This window comes from Orcinus orca, chromosome 2 (assembly GCF_937001465.1).
Source record: "Orcinus orca chromosome 2, mOrcOrc1.1, whole genome shotgun sequence".
In the NCBI taxonomy this organism is placed as follows: domain Eukaryota; kingdom Metazoa; phylum Chordata; class Mammalia; order Artiodactyla; family Delphinidae; genus Orcinus; species Orcinus orca.
Window position 1 is genome coordinate 168,528,726 of NC_064560.1, and position 17,193 is coordinate 168,545,918.

Genomic DNA, 17,193 nt, shown 5'->3' on the forward strand with positions numbered 1-17,193 from the left:
GGTATTTATTTTATTATTTCCATCAGGTTCCCAGATGAGAAACCTAAGGCCCAGATAGGCTTAGTGACTTGCCCAAGGTCACACAGCCAGTAGGTAGAAGAGCTGAGACTTGAACTTGGGTGGTCTGCCTCCACCACACTGTACTTTCTATGTGTCAGACATGGGCACAGCACTCACGTGAGTTCCTTCACTTAACCATTACAACAGTAGGGCAGGGCTCCCCTCACCTTATCCGGGCCCCCAAGCTGGTGATGGCAGAGCTGGGATTTATTCCTGGGTTCCCTGTTTCTAAAGCCTGTGCCCCTGCCCCTCTGCTGGGCAGCCCATGGGCTCTGCACTCTGCACCACAGCCCAGGCGTCGCCGGGCTGCCTGGCTGAGGCCCCTGTCCCGCTCAGAAGGCCGGCACGAGGGCTGGCAGCTGAGAAGGTTGGGGAGGGGCTTGAGGAAACGGCAAAGGGGCAGCAGGCCTTGCTGGAGCCATCACACGGGCAGAGGTGGAAATCTCCACGCCTCATGCGAGATGAAGCAGGACCAAGCCCCACCCAGAGTGCCCACCACCAGTCCTTCCTGGCAGCCTTGGGGTCAGCCCCACCATCCACAGTGGGAGAGAAAAGGCCCACGTCCACTGTAAATATCAAAAGATAAACCAGCAGAGAGAGGCGAGAAGGCCAGGTCTCTGGGACACACACAGGCCCTGCGGCTGGGCTCAGCCTTCAGGGCACCATCTTCCCCATGGACCAGAATCTTGAGGCCCCTCTGGGGAGGGCACCCTGAGCCTGAGGGCCTCCAGCCCGCCACGGCCAGGACTCGGCCTCTCGAGTCAGCTGGCTGCCCCTGGCCAGAGAGTGGGGTTTACATTACCATGTTGTAACCCATGGAGATAAGGCAGGCGCGGAAATCATCCGTGTCCATCATGCCTGTCTTCTTCTGTGGGGCCAGTGGCACCGAGACACAAGGAGGAAGGGCCGGCCGAGGGCCAGGAAGACATGGCCCAGGTGGCCAGAGGGGAGGTCGAGGTGTACGGTTTGGGGGTCAGGAAGGGGACAGGAACGTAGGAGGAGCAGATGCAAATACACATCCGGGGGAAAAGTCCACAGGAAGGAGGAAGACAGAGCAGGGAGATGCAAAAATCCGTCCACAGGATGGAGAGCGGCGAGGAGAGAGGAAGGTGGGCACCGAGCAGGTTCCCACGAAAGACAACCGAGGGCAGAGGTCGGAGTAGTGGGGGGAGGAGCCCGACACGGGCCAGGGGGGGGACAGCAGGAGAAGACGAGCCCCGCGGCCCACAGGGAAGGGGAGACAGGGAGATCCAGACAGAGAGAGAAAAGAAAAAGGAGAAACGCGTTATTTCTCGCCCCGGACGCCACCCCTGAGCGTGCTCCATGCAGGAGGCGAGTACCTGGGGGTCGTTGCCAATATCATAACCCAAGCTGATGAGGCAGGCTTTGAACTCCTCGGGACCCAGCGTGCCGGAGTGATCCTGGGGCCGCCGTGCGCCAGCCAGCGAGCCATGCGGTGCCAGGGAGGTGGAGGCCGTGAGGGGAGGGGTGGGCCATGCCCCGGTGGAGGGTAGCGAGTGTGGGGAGACACAGGGACAAAGGCATGCGGATGGGGAGGGCGGAGGGTGGAGGGTCGGGGGAGGAGGGGAAATAAAAGTGCACACGGTTAGACACACAGACGAGGCCCAGGGGCCCTCTCCCTGGCACACTCAGCCCTGCTCCGGAAGGCAGGCCACAGGGGAGCACGGTGAGCCACAGGGGTAAGCAGCTGCCTCACAAGTGCCCAGCCCACCTTCGGCCCTGCTGCCCAGACCGGGGTTTCCAGGAGGGTTCCACCCACCCAGGTGCCTGGAGGGCAGTGAAGCAGGCAGGGGGGGTGGGCAGCACCTAAGACCATGCTCCCACCCCCTGTGGCCACCGCAAAGCCCCAGGGCACTGGGAGGGGCAGCCCACGCAGAACTGTCCTGTCCCAGAGCGAGGAGGAGAACCCAGGACTGACAGCTCTGACAGCCCCGCAGAGTGTCCCAAAGGCTACACCGGGGCGGGGGGGCGGGAGCCCCTGCTCTGTCCTGAGGCAGAAGCAAGGGATGGTCCCCACAGCCAGGGGACAGCAGGCCTTCCTTTGAGGCGATGGCAGCCTGGCTCCCGGGGGTTGACTCCTGGTCGCAGGAGACCAAGGGTCAGGGGTCAAAGGCTCTCTCCTTAGCTCACAGTGCGAGCACTCTCTCCAGGAAAGCGGGGAAGCTCATGGGACACCAGGACAGCTTCGAAGACTTGCGGCGCAGAGTCAGGGCAGGCTGACAGCAGTTCCTCCCGGCCACCCACCTCCCCTACTTGCCCAGGAAGCAGGGCCACGTGCTGGGCAGTGCCCTCCAGGGCCCTGGGGCAGGAGGGGCTGGGGCTGCCCTAAGCGAGTGCAGGGGGCGGGGCTCACCCGGTCAAAGTGGTTGAAGGAAGCCCGGAACTCGTTCATCTGCTCCTGGCTGATGCCCTTGGCATCCCTGGTCAGGATCTGGTTCTCCACCTCGTTGATGGTCCTGGCGATGGTGGTGAGCAGCTGCTCCCAGCCCACGCGGATGTGCTGGGGGTGGGCAGGGCCTGTCAGCAAAGGGGTCCCAGGCCTGGGCCACCCCTGCCTGCTCCTTCCCCTGACCATCAAAATGGCCAAAGCAATCGAACCAGGCCTTCTGTCCAGATTTACAGTGTCACCAGAGGGCAGGGGAGCCAGGACAAGGACAACCACCAGGACAGAGGACCCTGATGATGAAGGGGGAAGCACAGGAGGGTGGCGGCCCCTGCTCGGGATGGCAGAGACCAGAAGGACCAGTGTGGTCAGGTCAGGAAGGAGGGCGAAGTTGGCAGCAGGAAAAACTAAAGGACAAAAAAGTGGGTAATTCCCTGCATATCCAACTCCATAACCTCACACACATGCCTTCACGGTCAAAACAAGTAGGTCATTTAGAAAGCAGATGGCAAGCCAGTGTTTGGAGACCACCAGTCTCAGAATCACCAGGCTGTCTGTTAAAAATTTAGATTCCTGAGCCCCATTCCAGACCTAGTGAATCAAATTCTGGAGACGGGGCCTGGAAATCTGCATTCTCAACAAGCTCCTCGGGAAATTCAGAAGGCACTGAGGACGGAAGACCCAGAGCTCCAGGAGTGAGGAGAAGCGAGTAGCCCCTCACTTAAAAGCCAGAGTTTATCCTACTATGGCCAGTTTGCTTGGATGATGGGTAACCCCCCACCACTACCCCAGCCCAGGATGGTGAAACAGAAGGGGATCTGGGGGTCCCTCTCTGGAGAAGCAAGGCTGGTGCCACCCACCTCCATGGTGTAGTTGGTGTGCTTGTTGTCGAAGATGAGTGCTTCCTGGATGAGCTGGTGGTCGCCCTCCAGCTGGTCGATCTTGGGCTTGTAGTTGACGATGCTCTTCTCGTATTGCCGCAGGTGGCTGAGCTGGTCCTCCAGGGTCCCATGCATCTCAATGGAGATCCTCCCAATCTCCTGCTCACCCGGGAAGGAGGCCCTTGTCAGACCGCCCCACTCTGGGCCCCTGGGGTGGAGATTGGGGCCCCCAGGTCATTGACCAACCCCTCAGATGATTCTTGGCATGGAAACAGCATCATAAAGGATAATGTTATCACCGGCTGAATATCTCCTGTCTCTCGGGCACTTCTGAGCCTCAGGAAGGGGATGCGAGGTCAGTTGCTAACGTAAATGTTCACTCCTCTGCTCCAACTCCCTTTTCAAGCCTAATCCCGGCTACCGTCCATCTCAGGCGCTCTCCCACTGAGCTGGGTCCCTCACAGACTCAGCGCACCTCACCTACCTTCTCAATGGCCGTGCTCCTGCTGTTCTGTTCCTAGGATGCCTGCCTTGCCCACCTCAATCCCACCTGTCCCCGTGGTCCAGGACTAGTCCCCGTTTCTGGCAGTCTTTCATCCATGTAAGCACACCTTGCTTGTAAAAGCACCTTCTGTGCGCTCAGTTCAACTCAGCAAATATATCCCGAGCACCTACTACGCACAATGTGCTAATAAAGCAGGTGGGGGTGGGATGCAGGGAAGACACGAACATGAACTCGACGTGGTCTCCGCCCTCAGGGAGCTCAGAGGGACACCATGCTCTAACCCACACAGTGTCCCTTCCTTATCTACATCACCCCCATACCTGGCCCCACAATTCAGCAAAAAATTCCACGCTTGCCCAAAGCTTGGTTCTCTCTCTGGGGAGATCACCCTGTCTGACCAAGCTCACGACTCAGGAGGAAGGGAGACCTGGTCAGCCACATAAGCCAGAGGGCAAGCAGAGTCAGTCGCCTAGGCACCGCTCCTTCTGTGGGAAGGACTTAGTGGTGTCCCTGTGTGGGTCTTTGCTCTCAAACCAGACACCGGAATCACCCCACAGGCCTTCCTCGCATAGACTCCACCCCCACCCACAGGGCAGCAGACCAGACTCCACAGTCCCCACAGGTCCCATCCCAGAGAAGACAGGGCAAGCCTGAATGGCTGGGATGGTGCTGGGAAGGGTGGAAACCCTCTCCCTGCTTCCCACGATGGGCCCCACCTCCATCTTGGTCTGGATCCAGGGCCCGATGACGTTGGCCTGGGCCGCAAACTGCTTGCGTAGCCTCTCGTTGTGCTGCTGGCGGGCGTGCTCCTCCATCAGAGCCTGGTCCCTCCGAGGCACCAGCTGCCGTACCTGGGGCAGGAACAATCATGGGACACTGGGATGGGCCGGCCATCTGCCCCCACTTCAGAAGAGGAAATGGAAGAGCCGTGAAGGGAAGGGGCCAGTCAGTAATAGAGTGAACACATTGACCTGTTCTAGAAATTCAGCCATTCATTCACTTGACAGATACTGAGCACTTACTATGTGACAATGAAATCAATGAAAAGTCAGTGAAAATCAACAACACACACAGACAAACATCCCCGCCCCTCTGAAACTTACAGTGGCTCCGCCAACACCCCAGCCAGCCCTTGGACTCACGTGGTCCCATTTGCCGTTGATCTCCTGAGGCGTGATGGTTGTGTAGGGGTTGGTGCCCGCCATGTTGACGTGGTAGGTCTGGACAATCTTGGACACCTCGTTGTGGATGCCTAGGATGGCCAGGCGCTCCTTGTCAGCATCGGGGAGGGTGGCCTTGAACTGCTCATGGGCTGTGGTCAGTCCCTGGACATAGACGGGCATGCAGGAGAAGCAGTGACTGGGAGGGAAGTCCTTCCCACTCACTGGTGCCTCCCGTGGGCAAGAGGAGACCAGGGAGACCTGCAGGCCCCAGGGTAGAGGTGGGTGGAGGGGCCACCGGAGGCCGGCCGCACACCAGCTGGGAGGCGCAGCGGTATCAAGCCAGGGCTCTCGCGGCGGAGCCCCAGGACGGCCGGGCTGGCCATGGGAAGGTGCCGACAGCTTCACGCTCAGGACTGGTGAAGTCAGCAGCAACCCCCCGGGGGGCGCTCACCACCCCACAGTCAGGTCAGGGACAAGGGGTGCTCCAGGTCTGCTCCTCGGGTGACCTCCCCCAACACACGTTCCTCAGCACTTTGCAAAACCTTTTTCGTCTGACACTCTGCAGCTGTACAAAAGAACAGCTTATTGCTATGAAATGGGCTCCTAGATAATTGTTAGGTTAAAAATATAAGGCTCAGGATACAGTACAGAATAAACTTTTTGCATTAAAAAAGGGGTGTGGAGAAGAACATGTTAATAAATAAATGTGCTTGCCTATGCAGAGACCATGTGGTCATACTGCTCACCTCTGGGGAGGGGCACTCGGGGCTGGGGGACAAGGAAGGGAACTCATTGCTTAGCCTTTTTAGCTTTTAGATTTTATACCATGTGCATATATGACTGAGTCAAAATAAATAAAATGCAAAGCTTTCGAATCTATAACATCCTGGGGATGCTAGCCTCAGTCCTCTCCTCACAGGGGCAGTCCTGCAGGAGTGTGGGCCGTGGGCAGCTGGGGAGCCGGCCTCTGGGGGCGAGGGGGGGCGGCAGCACACCTGGATCTCCTCGATAGTGTGCACGATGAAGGTGTCCTGCAGGTCCTCCATGGCCCCCTCCATCCAGTTGTTGAAGGGTGCGGCCCGCTTGGCATATTCCAAGTACAGCTGGTCAATGGTCTCCAGCAGTTTTTCTGTCCGCTGGGAGTGCCAATGGCATGGAGGTGGGGAGGTGTTTAGCAAAGTCATGTCCAGAATCACCGCGTCCCCCCACCCCTATTCCCAACAGCCTTCGAGATCCTCCCGGCCAGCCCAAAGGGGTTCAGGTCTGGAAGCACAAGACTAACTCAGACAGAAAGAACAGGCTCTCTCTGAGGTGCTGGTTCTTAATATGGGGTGTACGGACCACCCCCAAACTGAGTCACCCAGCCTGGGCCCCAGAGAGTATGGTTTGGAGAACAAGAAGGTTCTCAGCCGGGGTGGGGCTGAGTACACTAAACCGGGAGGATGGGATATGATTAGGACATCTCCATCAGGGCAAAGGTCAAGTCCAGGGTCAATGTGAGCCTTCCAGAGGCAGGCCAGGCCTGGGGAAGGTCCGGGGAACCCAGTGGAGCCTCTCAGCCCAGAGCAAAGAGAGTTGCTGAAGGCAGGCCTCCGCCTCCCTCCGGGGCCCTCACCTCCAGAGCTTCCCTCCGCTTCTGGGTTAGGGCCCCCAGATTGTCCCACTGGTCACAGATCCTTTGGCACCGGGCGTTGACACTGGGTGAGTCGTAATAGTCCAGCTCACTGGGAGGGAGGAGACAGGAGGAGTCAGATGACCCAGGTGACTTCCGTGGCCTGCTCTCCTCTCCCTGGGGCTGGGGCGCTGCTGGCACTGGAAGGCCAGGTGTGCTCGCTTCATGAAGGCCTTCCAGGACTCCCCTCCCACTCTCAACTCCTTGGCTTTCAGGAGACCACTGGCAGGAGACCAGCGAAGGCCAGTTCTCCTCTGCAAGGGCCCCCACCCCAACCCTGCAAAAATGCCCAACGACAGGAAGCCACTAAGGCCAGCCGAGAGCTCAGAGCCAAGACTTGGTCATCCTCTGGTCCCACACCAGTCACAGGTGAGGACCGAAGGCCTGGGACAGGACGCTCACAGGCTATTCCCCACCTGGGGGGAACGTCCTTAGCCTTCTGTACTGATGACTTTTCAGGCCACGCTCCCACCTCCCACAGCGCCCCTGTGCCCGCTGGGCCGGGCCTACTTGAGCTCCTGCGCAATGGCGGCGATCTGCTCCACGCGGTCCTGGTGGGCGGCCAGGTCGCTCTCGAAGGCCTCGTGCTTCTTGAGCAGGGCCTTGATCTCCGAGAGGGTGGCCGTCTCGTAATCCTTCTGTCGCAGCATGGCCTCTTTGCCTGGAGTCACAGACAGGGCACGAGGCTGGGCGGGAGCCGGGAGGTCCCACCTTCTTGACCCCAACTACCCACCCCTCAGGGCCCGGGAGCTCCACTTCCGGTACATCCCGAGGAGGCGTGCCCTATGCGATGATCAATTATCTGCAGTCCGAGAAAGCAGATGTGCAACCGGAACACCCATCCACGATGGGGCAGGGGCGGGAAAGTCACTACTTTCCATGGAGTATGTCAGGGCCATCGGGCGTGGTGATGTACAAAGGCTATGCCGGACCAGGAGGGGAAGTTAGGGCATAACATGAACTTTATAAACAGCAGGAAACGATGATCTATGCCTGTGGTATAACCAGGGAAAAACAAGCCAAGCCCCTCAAGGATACTCCATCTTTAGTTTCTCCAGTTATAGTTGCTGGTCCCCAGCAGCCCAGCAGGGACCCCTCCCCTCAGTTACGCTCAGTGTGGGTAGCATGTCCAGTGCACTCTGCACATAAGCCATCAGTGGCCAGAACCTTCTCCCATCATCAGGTGCACTGCCCCCCCTTTTTAGGGGCAAGGCACACTTGGATTTCTTGGAGTTTTGTTTCCCAGGAGAAAAAGGGGATGAGAAATGACCTCCCAGACTGTTGTTAGACAATGGTTATCAGCTACCCTGGGAAGCAGCTGCTGCAGGGCAGGGGCTGACCTGGCCTTGCCTGCACTCCCACCTCCTGTGTTTGCACCCATCAGGGACGCTCAGCCCCTCTCAGTAAACAAAGGCTGGGCTGTGAGGCGAGGGCTTCTTTCCTTCTCTTTACTCTTTTTTCTTTGTCAGAATAATAATATGACAAGTTTAGGGAAAAAATATCACAGATGAGCCTACTTATCTACTCCTTTTCAGTCCTGCCTTATATGGATGTTGTGTTAAAACCATCAGGTGTATATAAATAAGGTTTCCTGCTTTTAAAATACTCAGCAGCACGTCATCAGTTTCTACTCTGGCTCCAGCGGCTTTTACATGAGCCACTCTGACGGCTGCATAACATTCTGTCGCGTGGCCGAACCGTCACTGGCGTAACCACTCATTGCCCTACCGTGGGGCGTTCAGGGCCCTCAGCTTGCACTACTGTAGATGGTCTCATCGCAAACATCCCAGACACGTGACTTCGGCCATGCTTAGGGTTAATTTTTTAGACAGTCTCAAGAAATGGAATTCCCGGGTAAGCGGGCAATAACGCTGTCGAGCGTGAGTACGTGTAGCTAGACTGCTGTGCCCAGCAGCTGTGCCGGCATCTACAGGCATGCCAGCACCTCTCATGACCTTGCTGGTGGCTGGCAAGCTGGCGGGGCCAATCCTTGCTCTGTACCTTTTGGCAAGCTGTTCCTGGGCTCCGGAGAGGACACGATAGGAGCATGTGGGTGAACAGGTGCAATTTCCACCATCCCCCTTCTACTCCGCACATCCACGCTTGGATAAACAGCTCCGTACATGCACAGTGGAATGTGGGGCAGCAACCTCATATCACTGTATACACAGCTCAGCAAACCCCCTCTGCGGAGCCAGGCACGTTCCTATCCCCAACCAAGCCGCGCTACCCCCAAGTGGCCGTCCCTACTCGTCTCCAGCCTAATGTCTGACGATCACAACAGAGCTGGGTGGGGGTGTCTTAGGGCACTGAGCTCCACTGGCCAGTTGGTCTGCCCCAGGGTCTCCAGCTGAAAAGGCTGCATGGCCCTAGGAGATCGGCGGCATGGCCCCCTCTCCAGCCCCAGCCCAGGTTCTGAGGAAAAGACCATTCCAGGTATGATCTTCTCTCTTTGGAGTTAACCTTAGCTACCAACAAGCAGACATCAGACATGGCCCCAAGAACCTCCAGGTCAGAGTGATGGAGACACACAGGTGCTAAGGCCAGGGCTCCAGGGTACTACAATGGGAGGCCAGAAACAGGAAAAGGGCAGGCATTGGAGGGAAGATATCAAGGGCTACCATTTACTGAGCGTGTTACATGGGCCAGGCACTTGACTAAGCATAAAATGCACTTACGATGTGTAAGCATACAACAACCCCATGAGGAGGTATGCTGAGTTGAATAGTGTCCCCCCAAAACGCATGTCCAACCCAGAACCTCAGAATCTGACCTTATTTGGAAATAGGGTCTTTGCAGATGTAATTAGTTAAGATGAGGTCATACTGGATTAGGGTGGGCCCTAAATGCAATGACTGGTGTCTTTAGTAGAAAACTGAAAGGCAGACTGAGTCACAGAGACCCAGAGAGAAGCAGCCACGTGGTGATGGAGGCAGAGATTGGAGTGATGCTGCCACCAGGCAAGGAACACCGAGGACTGCCAGCAACCACCAGACGTGGGGAGGAAGCATTGGACAACCTCCCCCTCAAACCCTCCAGAAGGAGCCAACCCTGATGACAATTCACTTTAGGACTTCTCGTCTCCTGAATTGTGAGAGAACGCATTTCTGTCCTGTTCAACCACCCAGTTGATGGTAAATTGCAGCCCTAGGAAACTAATCCGGGAGGGTACATCATCACCTGCATGTAACAGACAAGGAAACAAGACCACTGGTCCAAGTTACACTGCTTCAAGGTGGCAATGTCGGGGTTTGAACCCCAACCTAATTCAGGGAAGAAGAAATCATTATAGTGACAAGAATAATTAACACATATATAGCATTGTACTATGCCGGGAACTCTTTTCCGTGCATCTAATGTATTAAGTCATTTAACCCTCATAAACCTATGAGGTTGGTACTATTATTGTCCCCACTTTACAAATGAGAAAACTGAGGCAACCAAAAGGCTGATGAACTTGCCTAATGTCAAGGAACTAGCAAGAGACAAAACAAAACAAATAAAAAACAAGAAAAAAAGGAGTTGTGGCTGGTGGTTCAGCATGAAAGCCAGACCCTTGGAGTCGGGGGCAGGGGCTAGGCTGGCCTTACCATCCGTCCAGGCCTCGTGGATGGAGGCCTTCTGCCGGAACTTCTCTGCCAGGTGGTCGAGCCGCTCCAGCCTCCGGATCTCATTCAGCAGCCACTCCTCATAGCCCTTCTCTGCCTGCTCCAGGCAACCCCATGCGTTGTTGATGTCCTGTTAAGGATGGGAGGCACAGGGTCAGCCCGCCTGGCCCCCCGAGACCCCAGAGCTGCTCCGTGCCTTCCAGGAGGAGCCTCCTCCCCATCTCAGCCATCCCCGTCCAGCCTGCACGGTGTTTCCCAGGGCTCCCGGGCACCAGGCCTCCTGGACAGAGAGTGGGGCTGCCCAGCTACGGGGTGTTGGGTGTGTAGCTCAGTGGGCAGAAAGCCCAAGGCCCTCTGTGCTCCAGGACTGGCTTCTGACAGGATTCTGAGCAATCACAGAGCTCACAGGGCCAGCCAGGGAGACAGAGCAACAGACTGAACGAGGCAGACAGGTGTGGGAGCCTCCCAGCCTTCCCACATTTCTGGGTCCACTCATGGGCCCCAGCCTCCAGGCCCTGGGCAATAATAGCCTGGAGCCTGTAGGGACCCTGGCCTGGGTGAGCCAGCCAGGAGCTGCCCAGAGATAGTGACAGGTACTGAGCATAAACCCACAGGCCTTCAGACAGGGAGCCACTGCCAGGGCCATCCCCTACAGTTAGCACAAGGGCACCCCTGGGCAGTGATGGCTGACCCAGCTCAAGTGCCACCCAGGTCCCTGCCATGTGGCAGGGGCCACACTGCATCCACCCAGAGGAGGGGCTTTAAAGCACAGAGCACCCTCCAGATAGCAGCAGCTCTGGCCATCTAAAAACTGCTGATTCATCCTGTAAAAGGATGCTGTTTTCCAAACTGCATGTACAACGTCACAGCCTTTTCCCTGTCCCCCAGAGTCCCCCCAGGATCCTGCTTCCTTTTCCAATGCTGTCTGCATGCTTCTCCCCGTCCCTTCCATTCCTGCCTTATGTGCTCATGTCTCCTCATCAACTCTCCATTGCAAAGGGCAAAAGCTCTACCCTGTTGAATTTTAAATTTTCTTTTACATGTTTCCCTGGCTCATAAAATTTCTCACGTTCTGCGGAGACGGTAAAGAGGGAAAAATAACAAAAAGTGACATAAATGAAGAAAACTTTATGACATGGAAACCTGGTCACAATATATTGTTGTTGCTTTTAAAGCAGCTTATTAATTAAAACATGCTTTAGGATTCCCTTAAAAATTATATTTACAGAGACTAAAAGAATCTCTTTCCCCCCCAACATCTTTTAAGTTGATCCTGGGTAGTAAGATTATGAATAATTTCTATTTTCTGAATTTTGCTTATTTATACCTTTGAAATATCCTACCAAAAAAATTACTTAAGGTAATAAAAACAATTTTTAAGTAAGATTCCATTAAAGTGAAAATTAACCTTATTGCTATTATACCCTATTTGGTTCAACATGTCAAGAGGGATTTTGTTTGCAAAGATGATTTTTCTGAGGGGTAGGGAGGAAGGTGCTGGGGGCAGATCCAAGTGGATGTTCAGGGGTCTGGAAGGGCAAGTCTGACCCGGAATGGTGAGGAGAGAAGGGGCTCTGTTCCTGGGGAGGGAGGGAACCCCACATGGCTGAGTGTGGGCTGGAGCCTGGGCGGTCACCTGGAAGGGAGAACTGGTCTCTGGAGCAGGGTGGGCAGGTAGAGAGCACGCGCCCCCGCCCTGCCCCACTCACGATGCGGCATTTGATGGTGAGCCGGCACAGCTCAGGGTGGGGGCAGCCCGGGTGCTCACCGAGACCATCCTGCCCTCGGAGGGCATGAAGGCGGGCCGGTTGCTGAGCCGCAGCTTGGTCTGCAGCGTGTTGAAGTTGATCTCCAGCTGGCACTTCTCCTGCACCTTGGGCGGCTTGTGCAGGCGCCGGTAGTCCCGGAAGTCCTCCAGCTTCTGCTGCATGGCGTGCATGGTGTTCTCGGGTACCCGGTTCTCCAGCCACGGGATGGTGCGGCGGATCCACTCCAGCAGCTGGAGGTAGCGGGGGAGGATGCTGGGATGGGGGCAAGGACTGGCCTCCCTCTCCTCCTGATGCTGGGGGGGCATCTCTCCTGACGGCACGCTCTTTCCCAACTACCCCCCCAGGCCACTCGGCCAGGTTCCAGGGCATTCCCTCTGAGAATCAAAGGCCTCATGAAGCCTGGCCGCTAGGGTATGTTAACTCACAGCCAGCATCACTCAACCTCCCTGCTCTGCCAAGGGGAGACCTGGGGGCAAGATGGCTCAGCTAAGAGCAGGAGACCCGAGTTCTATTTCTAGGTCTACTACCTGGCTGGGCCTCAGTTGCCTCATCTTATCATGAAGGTGTGAACACTCATTCCCTGAGGCCCCTGCCACCTGACCTTCTAGGATTCTAGAATGTGGGTCCCTGACTCAAAAAGGAAGAGGCTGGCCTCTGGGGCACAGGCAGGGATTGTTTTCCTCGATGAGGTGATGGAAGAGGAGTGGAAGTGATGAGAGGAAAGACGTGATCCCCTGCAGGGTACCGGGCACGTGGCCTGAACTAACTCATCTGAATGATGGCGAGAGCTACGTTGTCATGGGGTTAAGTACTGTGATCCTGCCTCAGGTGGCGGAGGAGGTAACCAAGGCACTGTGAGGTTCTGTGACTTGCCAAGGTGGCCAAGGTGGAATGGTAGCACAGGGATTAAACCCAGGCACCTGGGCACCAGAACTTGGGTTGTCAGTACGCTGGATGGCAGATCTGATCTACCGAGAGGCCGGGCTGAGCTGCTCAGGGGCTGAATTCCTCTAAGGAAGAAGCAAGTGGAGCTCTAACCCAAACGCAGCCGAGGGCAGAACAGCAGATCCAGTCCTGTCCCCTCCTGCCCCCTGGGTGGGCCCAGCTGCTAAGCTAGCCTGAGCCAGCACTGATTTCTCCCCCGTTCATATCCTCTCAGAACCGCATACTCCTTTTCTAGTCCAAGCGAAACCCCCAGCACAACAGTACACTCACTGGTCTCGAAAGGCCTCCGAGGTCCCTTAGCACAGCTCTCACTTGTTAAGTGAAAAAAAAAACAAGACCCAGAGAGGGGAAGGGATTTCCCAGGCTTACTCTCGGTGACAGAAAAAGCCTGGAACTCGGCTCTCCAAAGCCCAGATTGGCCCCGGACCCACCCTCTGCTTTCTGGGAGAGCAGAAGCAGAGCCGAAGCCGCCCTAGGAGGACTGCTGGGGATGAGGGATGACACCCAGCCTGGGACTGTGCCTGGGCACAGATGTGGAGGTACGGGTTCTGGGGCCCCCTCGTCTCTCAGGGCAGGGTGGCGGGGCCTTGCTGGGGCCAGGCCGGGAGAACCCAGAGGGAACCCACATCGCTGGCCAGCTTTTCGTAGTCTTCCATGAGGCGCTCATTCTCCTGGTTGACGGCCAGCACCTTGCAGATGCGATTGGCGGCTGTCTCGGCCTGGCAACAAGACAGAGAGGGACACGGTCAGCCTCACGACAGCGGGAGCGCCTGGCACACGCCTGCGGTGACAACGTCTCCCCCCGCCCCTGCAGATCACGCGGTTGGAAGGCACCTCCCAAGACTCTGAATTCACAGGCTCCTCGCCATCCTCTCTGCCAGCCCGGGCCGGTCCCACAGATCAAGTGAGCCCAGACGGAGATCTTAGCGGCTGAACTGGGGGCCCCTGAAGAAGAGCCTAAGTTTGAGATCCAACATGTATGTTGGAAAGAAACTAATCCAATGACTGGTAGAATCGAAATACTCAGCTCAGGTGGAGGGGTGAGAAAATCCATGCCCATCCTGGAATTCCAAACTGGAGACCCTGGGACTCCCAAGGCTCAGGCTTTCAGACTGGCTTTGCCAGCATCTTGGAGATGCAGGAATTCCAATCTGGGAGTCCTAGAATAAGGTGCTGATAAGGAGCGGGGCCTCTCAGGACCCCTGCAGAATCTCTCTAGGCTCCTGGCCCAAAGCCCAAAGAACTTTAAGAGAAGCTGCAGGAATTAAGGATCAACCCAGCATAGGCAGGATGTCCAGAAAGCAGGCACGGGCACCTCTGGGAAAGCTAAGCACACACTCCACACCGAGTGCTGGGCCAGCAGACACCCGATGTGGGCCTTGGTGGCAAGAGGAACTAACTAGGACTGAACAGCAATCAGATACAAAAGGCCCAGCAACCCCAGGGGGCACTGCTTCTCCCGCTTACAGGGCACTGTGCACCCGACACCGGCAGGGGCCAGGCGCTCCTAAACCCACTTCGCTCAGGTGATCTTTGAATGCAGTTCTTGTGCACATCCTAACCCAGCTGCAAGGGGAGGGGAACCCGAAGCCATTGTGGGGGTCCTGTGATAGGAAGATGGCCTAAGGGTGGCAGCAGATAATGCCAATGAGCAAACAGACAAGCATCCTGGGGCCCTGGAGAAGGGTGACCCTGCAGATGGCAAAGGTTTAAGGCGGAGAAAGATGGGACCTTGCGCCCGGTTGATGAACAAGACAAAACGGGTTTCACGGGTTTCAACTGCAGCAAGAGAAACTGAGGCCAGGCATCAAGAAGTTCCTGAGAATGACGGTGCTTTGACTTGGGAAGGAACAACGGAGAAGATGTAAATGCTTTTTCATTGCAGAACTCTGCAAATAGAACACACGCCCACCCAATCATGTGATGCGTGGGTGACTGCCAGGTGTGTGTGCGAGGGGGCAGGATGAGATCACCATAAAGGTTCTTCCAAGCTCCAAGCGAAGACACTGCACCCTCCAGGGCGAGGTTTCAGGGCGGGTGGGCCTCCAGTGGGAGAGCTGTGGGCGTGGCCAGAGGGGGAGCTGAGAGTCCCAGGTCTCAAGAAACTGAGACAAGCAGTCAATCCTTAGATCCTCACCCACTGCGCCCCAACCTAACTCTGTCCTGGAGATGCCAAGGCCACTTCTCATAGGACCATCAGGAACTCCTGACAAATCGTCCTTCCTCTAAGGAACCAACAAGCAACCATGGGGGATCCCAAGAGGCCACAAGGAGAGAAATTCCTTCCTGGAGCCCGTCCCAGAAGATGTGGGGCCCCGGAACGAACAGGGTCATGGGAACTGGGCTGATGTCCCCATGAAGCTGCCCCAGGAATCTGCCTGGAGTCACCGGGGCCACTTCCCTTGAAGGCTGGGGAGGGGACCCGGGGGAGGCCAGTGCTCTCCCGTGTGCTGACATGTATGTAAGACTGTGGGGTGGCTGCAAAGCCCCCAGCCCAACGTGCTGACCAAGCAAGTAAGGATCACAGGTAGCCCCTACTCGTCGGCAAGACGCAGCTGCCACTGTGATGGCAAATGGATCAAGCCCACCTTCATCGTGTTCTCCTCCTGAGTCATCTTGAGATCCTGGGCTCAGAGGCCGTAAGCTTTGATTTGTGTGTCAATCTGTGAACTTGGTGGACTGAGTGAGGCCTGTGCTCATGGGATTCTGGAAGGCATGTCCCGCGGGCCTTAAGGGCCTTGGCCGTCCCTCAGAGGCCCCAGGGTCAAAGGGGGCTCCTTTTGGATGAAGTCTAGGGGAGTTCCCGGGTGGGCCTCCTGGGGACTTTTTATAAAGATCATCAAATGGGCTGAGAAAATATTTTATAGAAACAGGCCAAAGGATGACTTCCAAGTGCCAAAGGAAAAGATTACTAGAAATTTGTGTTGACCCTTCCATGGTTTGTTTTTTTGTTTTTTATGACCCACTTTAAGGTGTATTGTTATACATTGTAACACAAAACGTGCTTAGTTTTATATTAGTTATTTGTTTCTAAGTTACGGATTATTAGCCCCGGAGCGCTTAGCTATCCTCAAATGAAACCCTCAGCTATTCCAGGCCAAACTGCCACTCTACTAATCAGCATCAAATTAGCTGGTACAGGTACAGTCTGGAGAGGAAGCAGCCTCCATGCCGGTGACATCCAACAGCCACATGAGGCCAAATGACGCGCCACGGCGCTGCCACCCACCACCTACAGTCATGCGAGTGCCACGAAGATCTCATCTGTGACATTTTTCGTCAAAAATTTCCCAAATCTAGCTAGAATTGCCCATTTCCTTCCTCCCACAGCTTCCCACTGCCTCGTCTTTCTCCATGTCCCAAGTCAGCTCCCTGCCCTGGTGTCCCTGCCAGCGAGGCCCCCAGACACAAGGGAGCCAACCCCGCGGCGCTCAGCCCTGACCCCAGCGACCGACTCTGGCTTTGCCTCCAATCCTCACTCCAGGCAGCGGGACGGACGTGCTCTCCTCTGGAGGCTGCACCGTCACACCATGGAGCGTCGCACAAGCTGTGACCACCTTCCTCCACCTTCCCTGAGCCTTTCAGTTGCAGATCCCCACCACTCAACCCTTAAGAGACTCAGGCTCCAGTGTCTCCTGCTCGAGAAAGCCTCCACGCCCCGCAGCCCTGCAGCGCCCCTCCCCTGCTCAGCTCTGCAGCAGAGCAGGGATTAGGCCACAGCATCACGAGCTTGTTTATTAAGAGCTTTCCCGGATGGACCATGAATCCCTTGAGGGCAGGAACGGGGTTTCTTTCCCTTAGAAGATTCACAGCTGGTGACAAATGGAAGGCTGCGAACAGCATCATCTACTCCTAAAAGCATCCAGAACCCCCTACAGCAAATCCGGTTCGTGCCCCAAAAGGCCGTTTCTCAGAAACAGTTCCCAACAGGCCATGAATGTTAAAGCAACAAAGTACACAAACAAACGCTGGTTGCCACAAGCCATTCTAAACCCCTCCAGGGGAAGAGGAGGGGAGAGGAAAGCTGAGAAAGAATGAGAACCAAAACCAACGCGTCAGACAGGAGTTGGTCCTCGTCTGACTAGGCACGTCCATCACACACGCTGGCATCCGTACAAGTGCAGTACCCACACAGCACACAAACACGTGTACACCTGCACGCACGCGTGTATTAGACTCGGCTGTC

At 56.2% G+C, this 17,193-nt stretch overlaps 1 protein-coding gene across 4 annotated transcripts in view; it reads right to left on the reverse strand.

The window, feature by feature from the left end:
• Positions 1 to 17,193, reverse strand: part of ACTN1 (actinin alpha 1) — a 95,629-nt gene that overhangs the window by 3,111 nt on the left and 75,325 nt on the right. For 2 of the 4 annotated variants that reach the window (XM_033432442.2, XM_033432643.2), the window contains exons 9-20: positions 13,634 to 13,726; positions 12,062 to 12,292; positions 10,276 to 10,423; positions 7,196 to 7,346; positions 6,629 to 6,737; positions 6,009 to 6,149; positions 4,993 to 5,175; positions 4,567 to 4,701; positions 3,325 to 3,504; positions 2,435 to 2,581; positions 1,401 to 1,481; positions 863 to 928 (exon numbers count right to left, since the gene is read on the reverse strand). In XM_033432442.2, the coding sequence (XP_033288333.1) occupies positions 863 to 928; positions 1,401 to 1,481; positions 2,435 to 2,581; positions 3,325 to 3,504; positions 4,567 to 4,701; positions 4,993 to 5,175; positions 6,009 to 6,149; positions 6,629 to 6,737; positions 7,196 to 7,346; positions 10,276 to 10,423; positions 12,062 to 12,292; positions 13,634 to 13,726 (1,665 nt within the window). The remainder of the gene's footprint in view (positions 1 to 862; positions 929 to 1,400; positions 1,482 to 2,434; positions 2,582 to 3,324; positions 3,505 to 4,566; positions 4,702 to 4,992; positions 5,176 to 6,008; positions 6,150 to 6,628; positions 6,738 to 7,195; positions 7,347 to 10,275; positions 10,424 to 12,061; positions 12,293 to 13,633; positions 13,727 to 17,193) is intronic. The other 2 variants (XM_033432566.2, XM_004262158.4) reach the window with 2 other exon arrangements.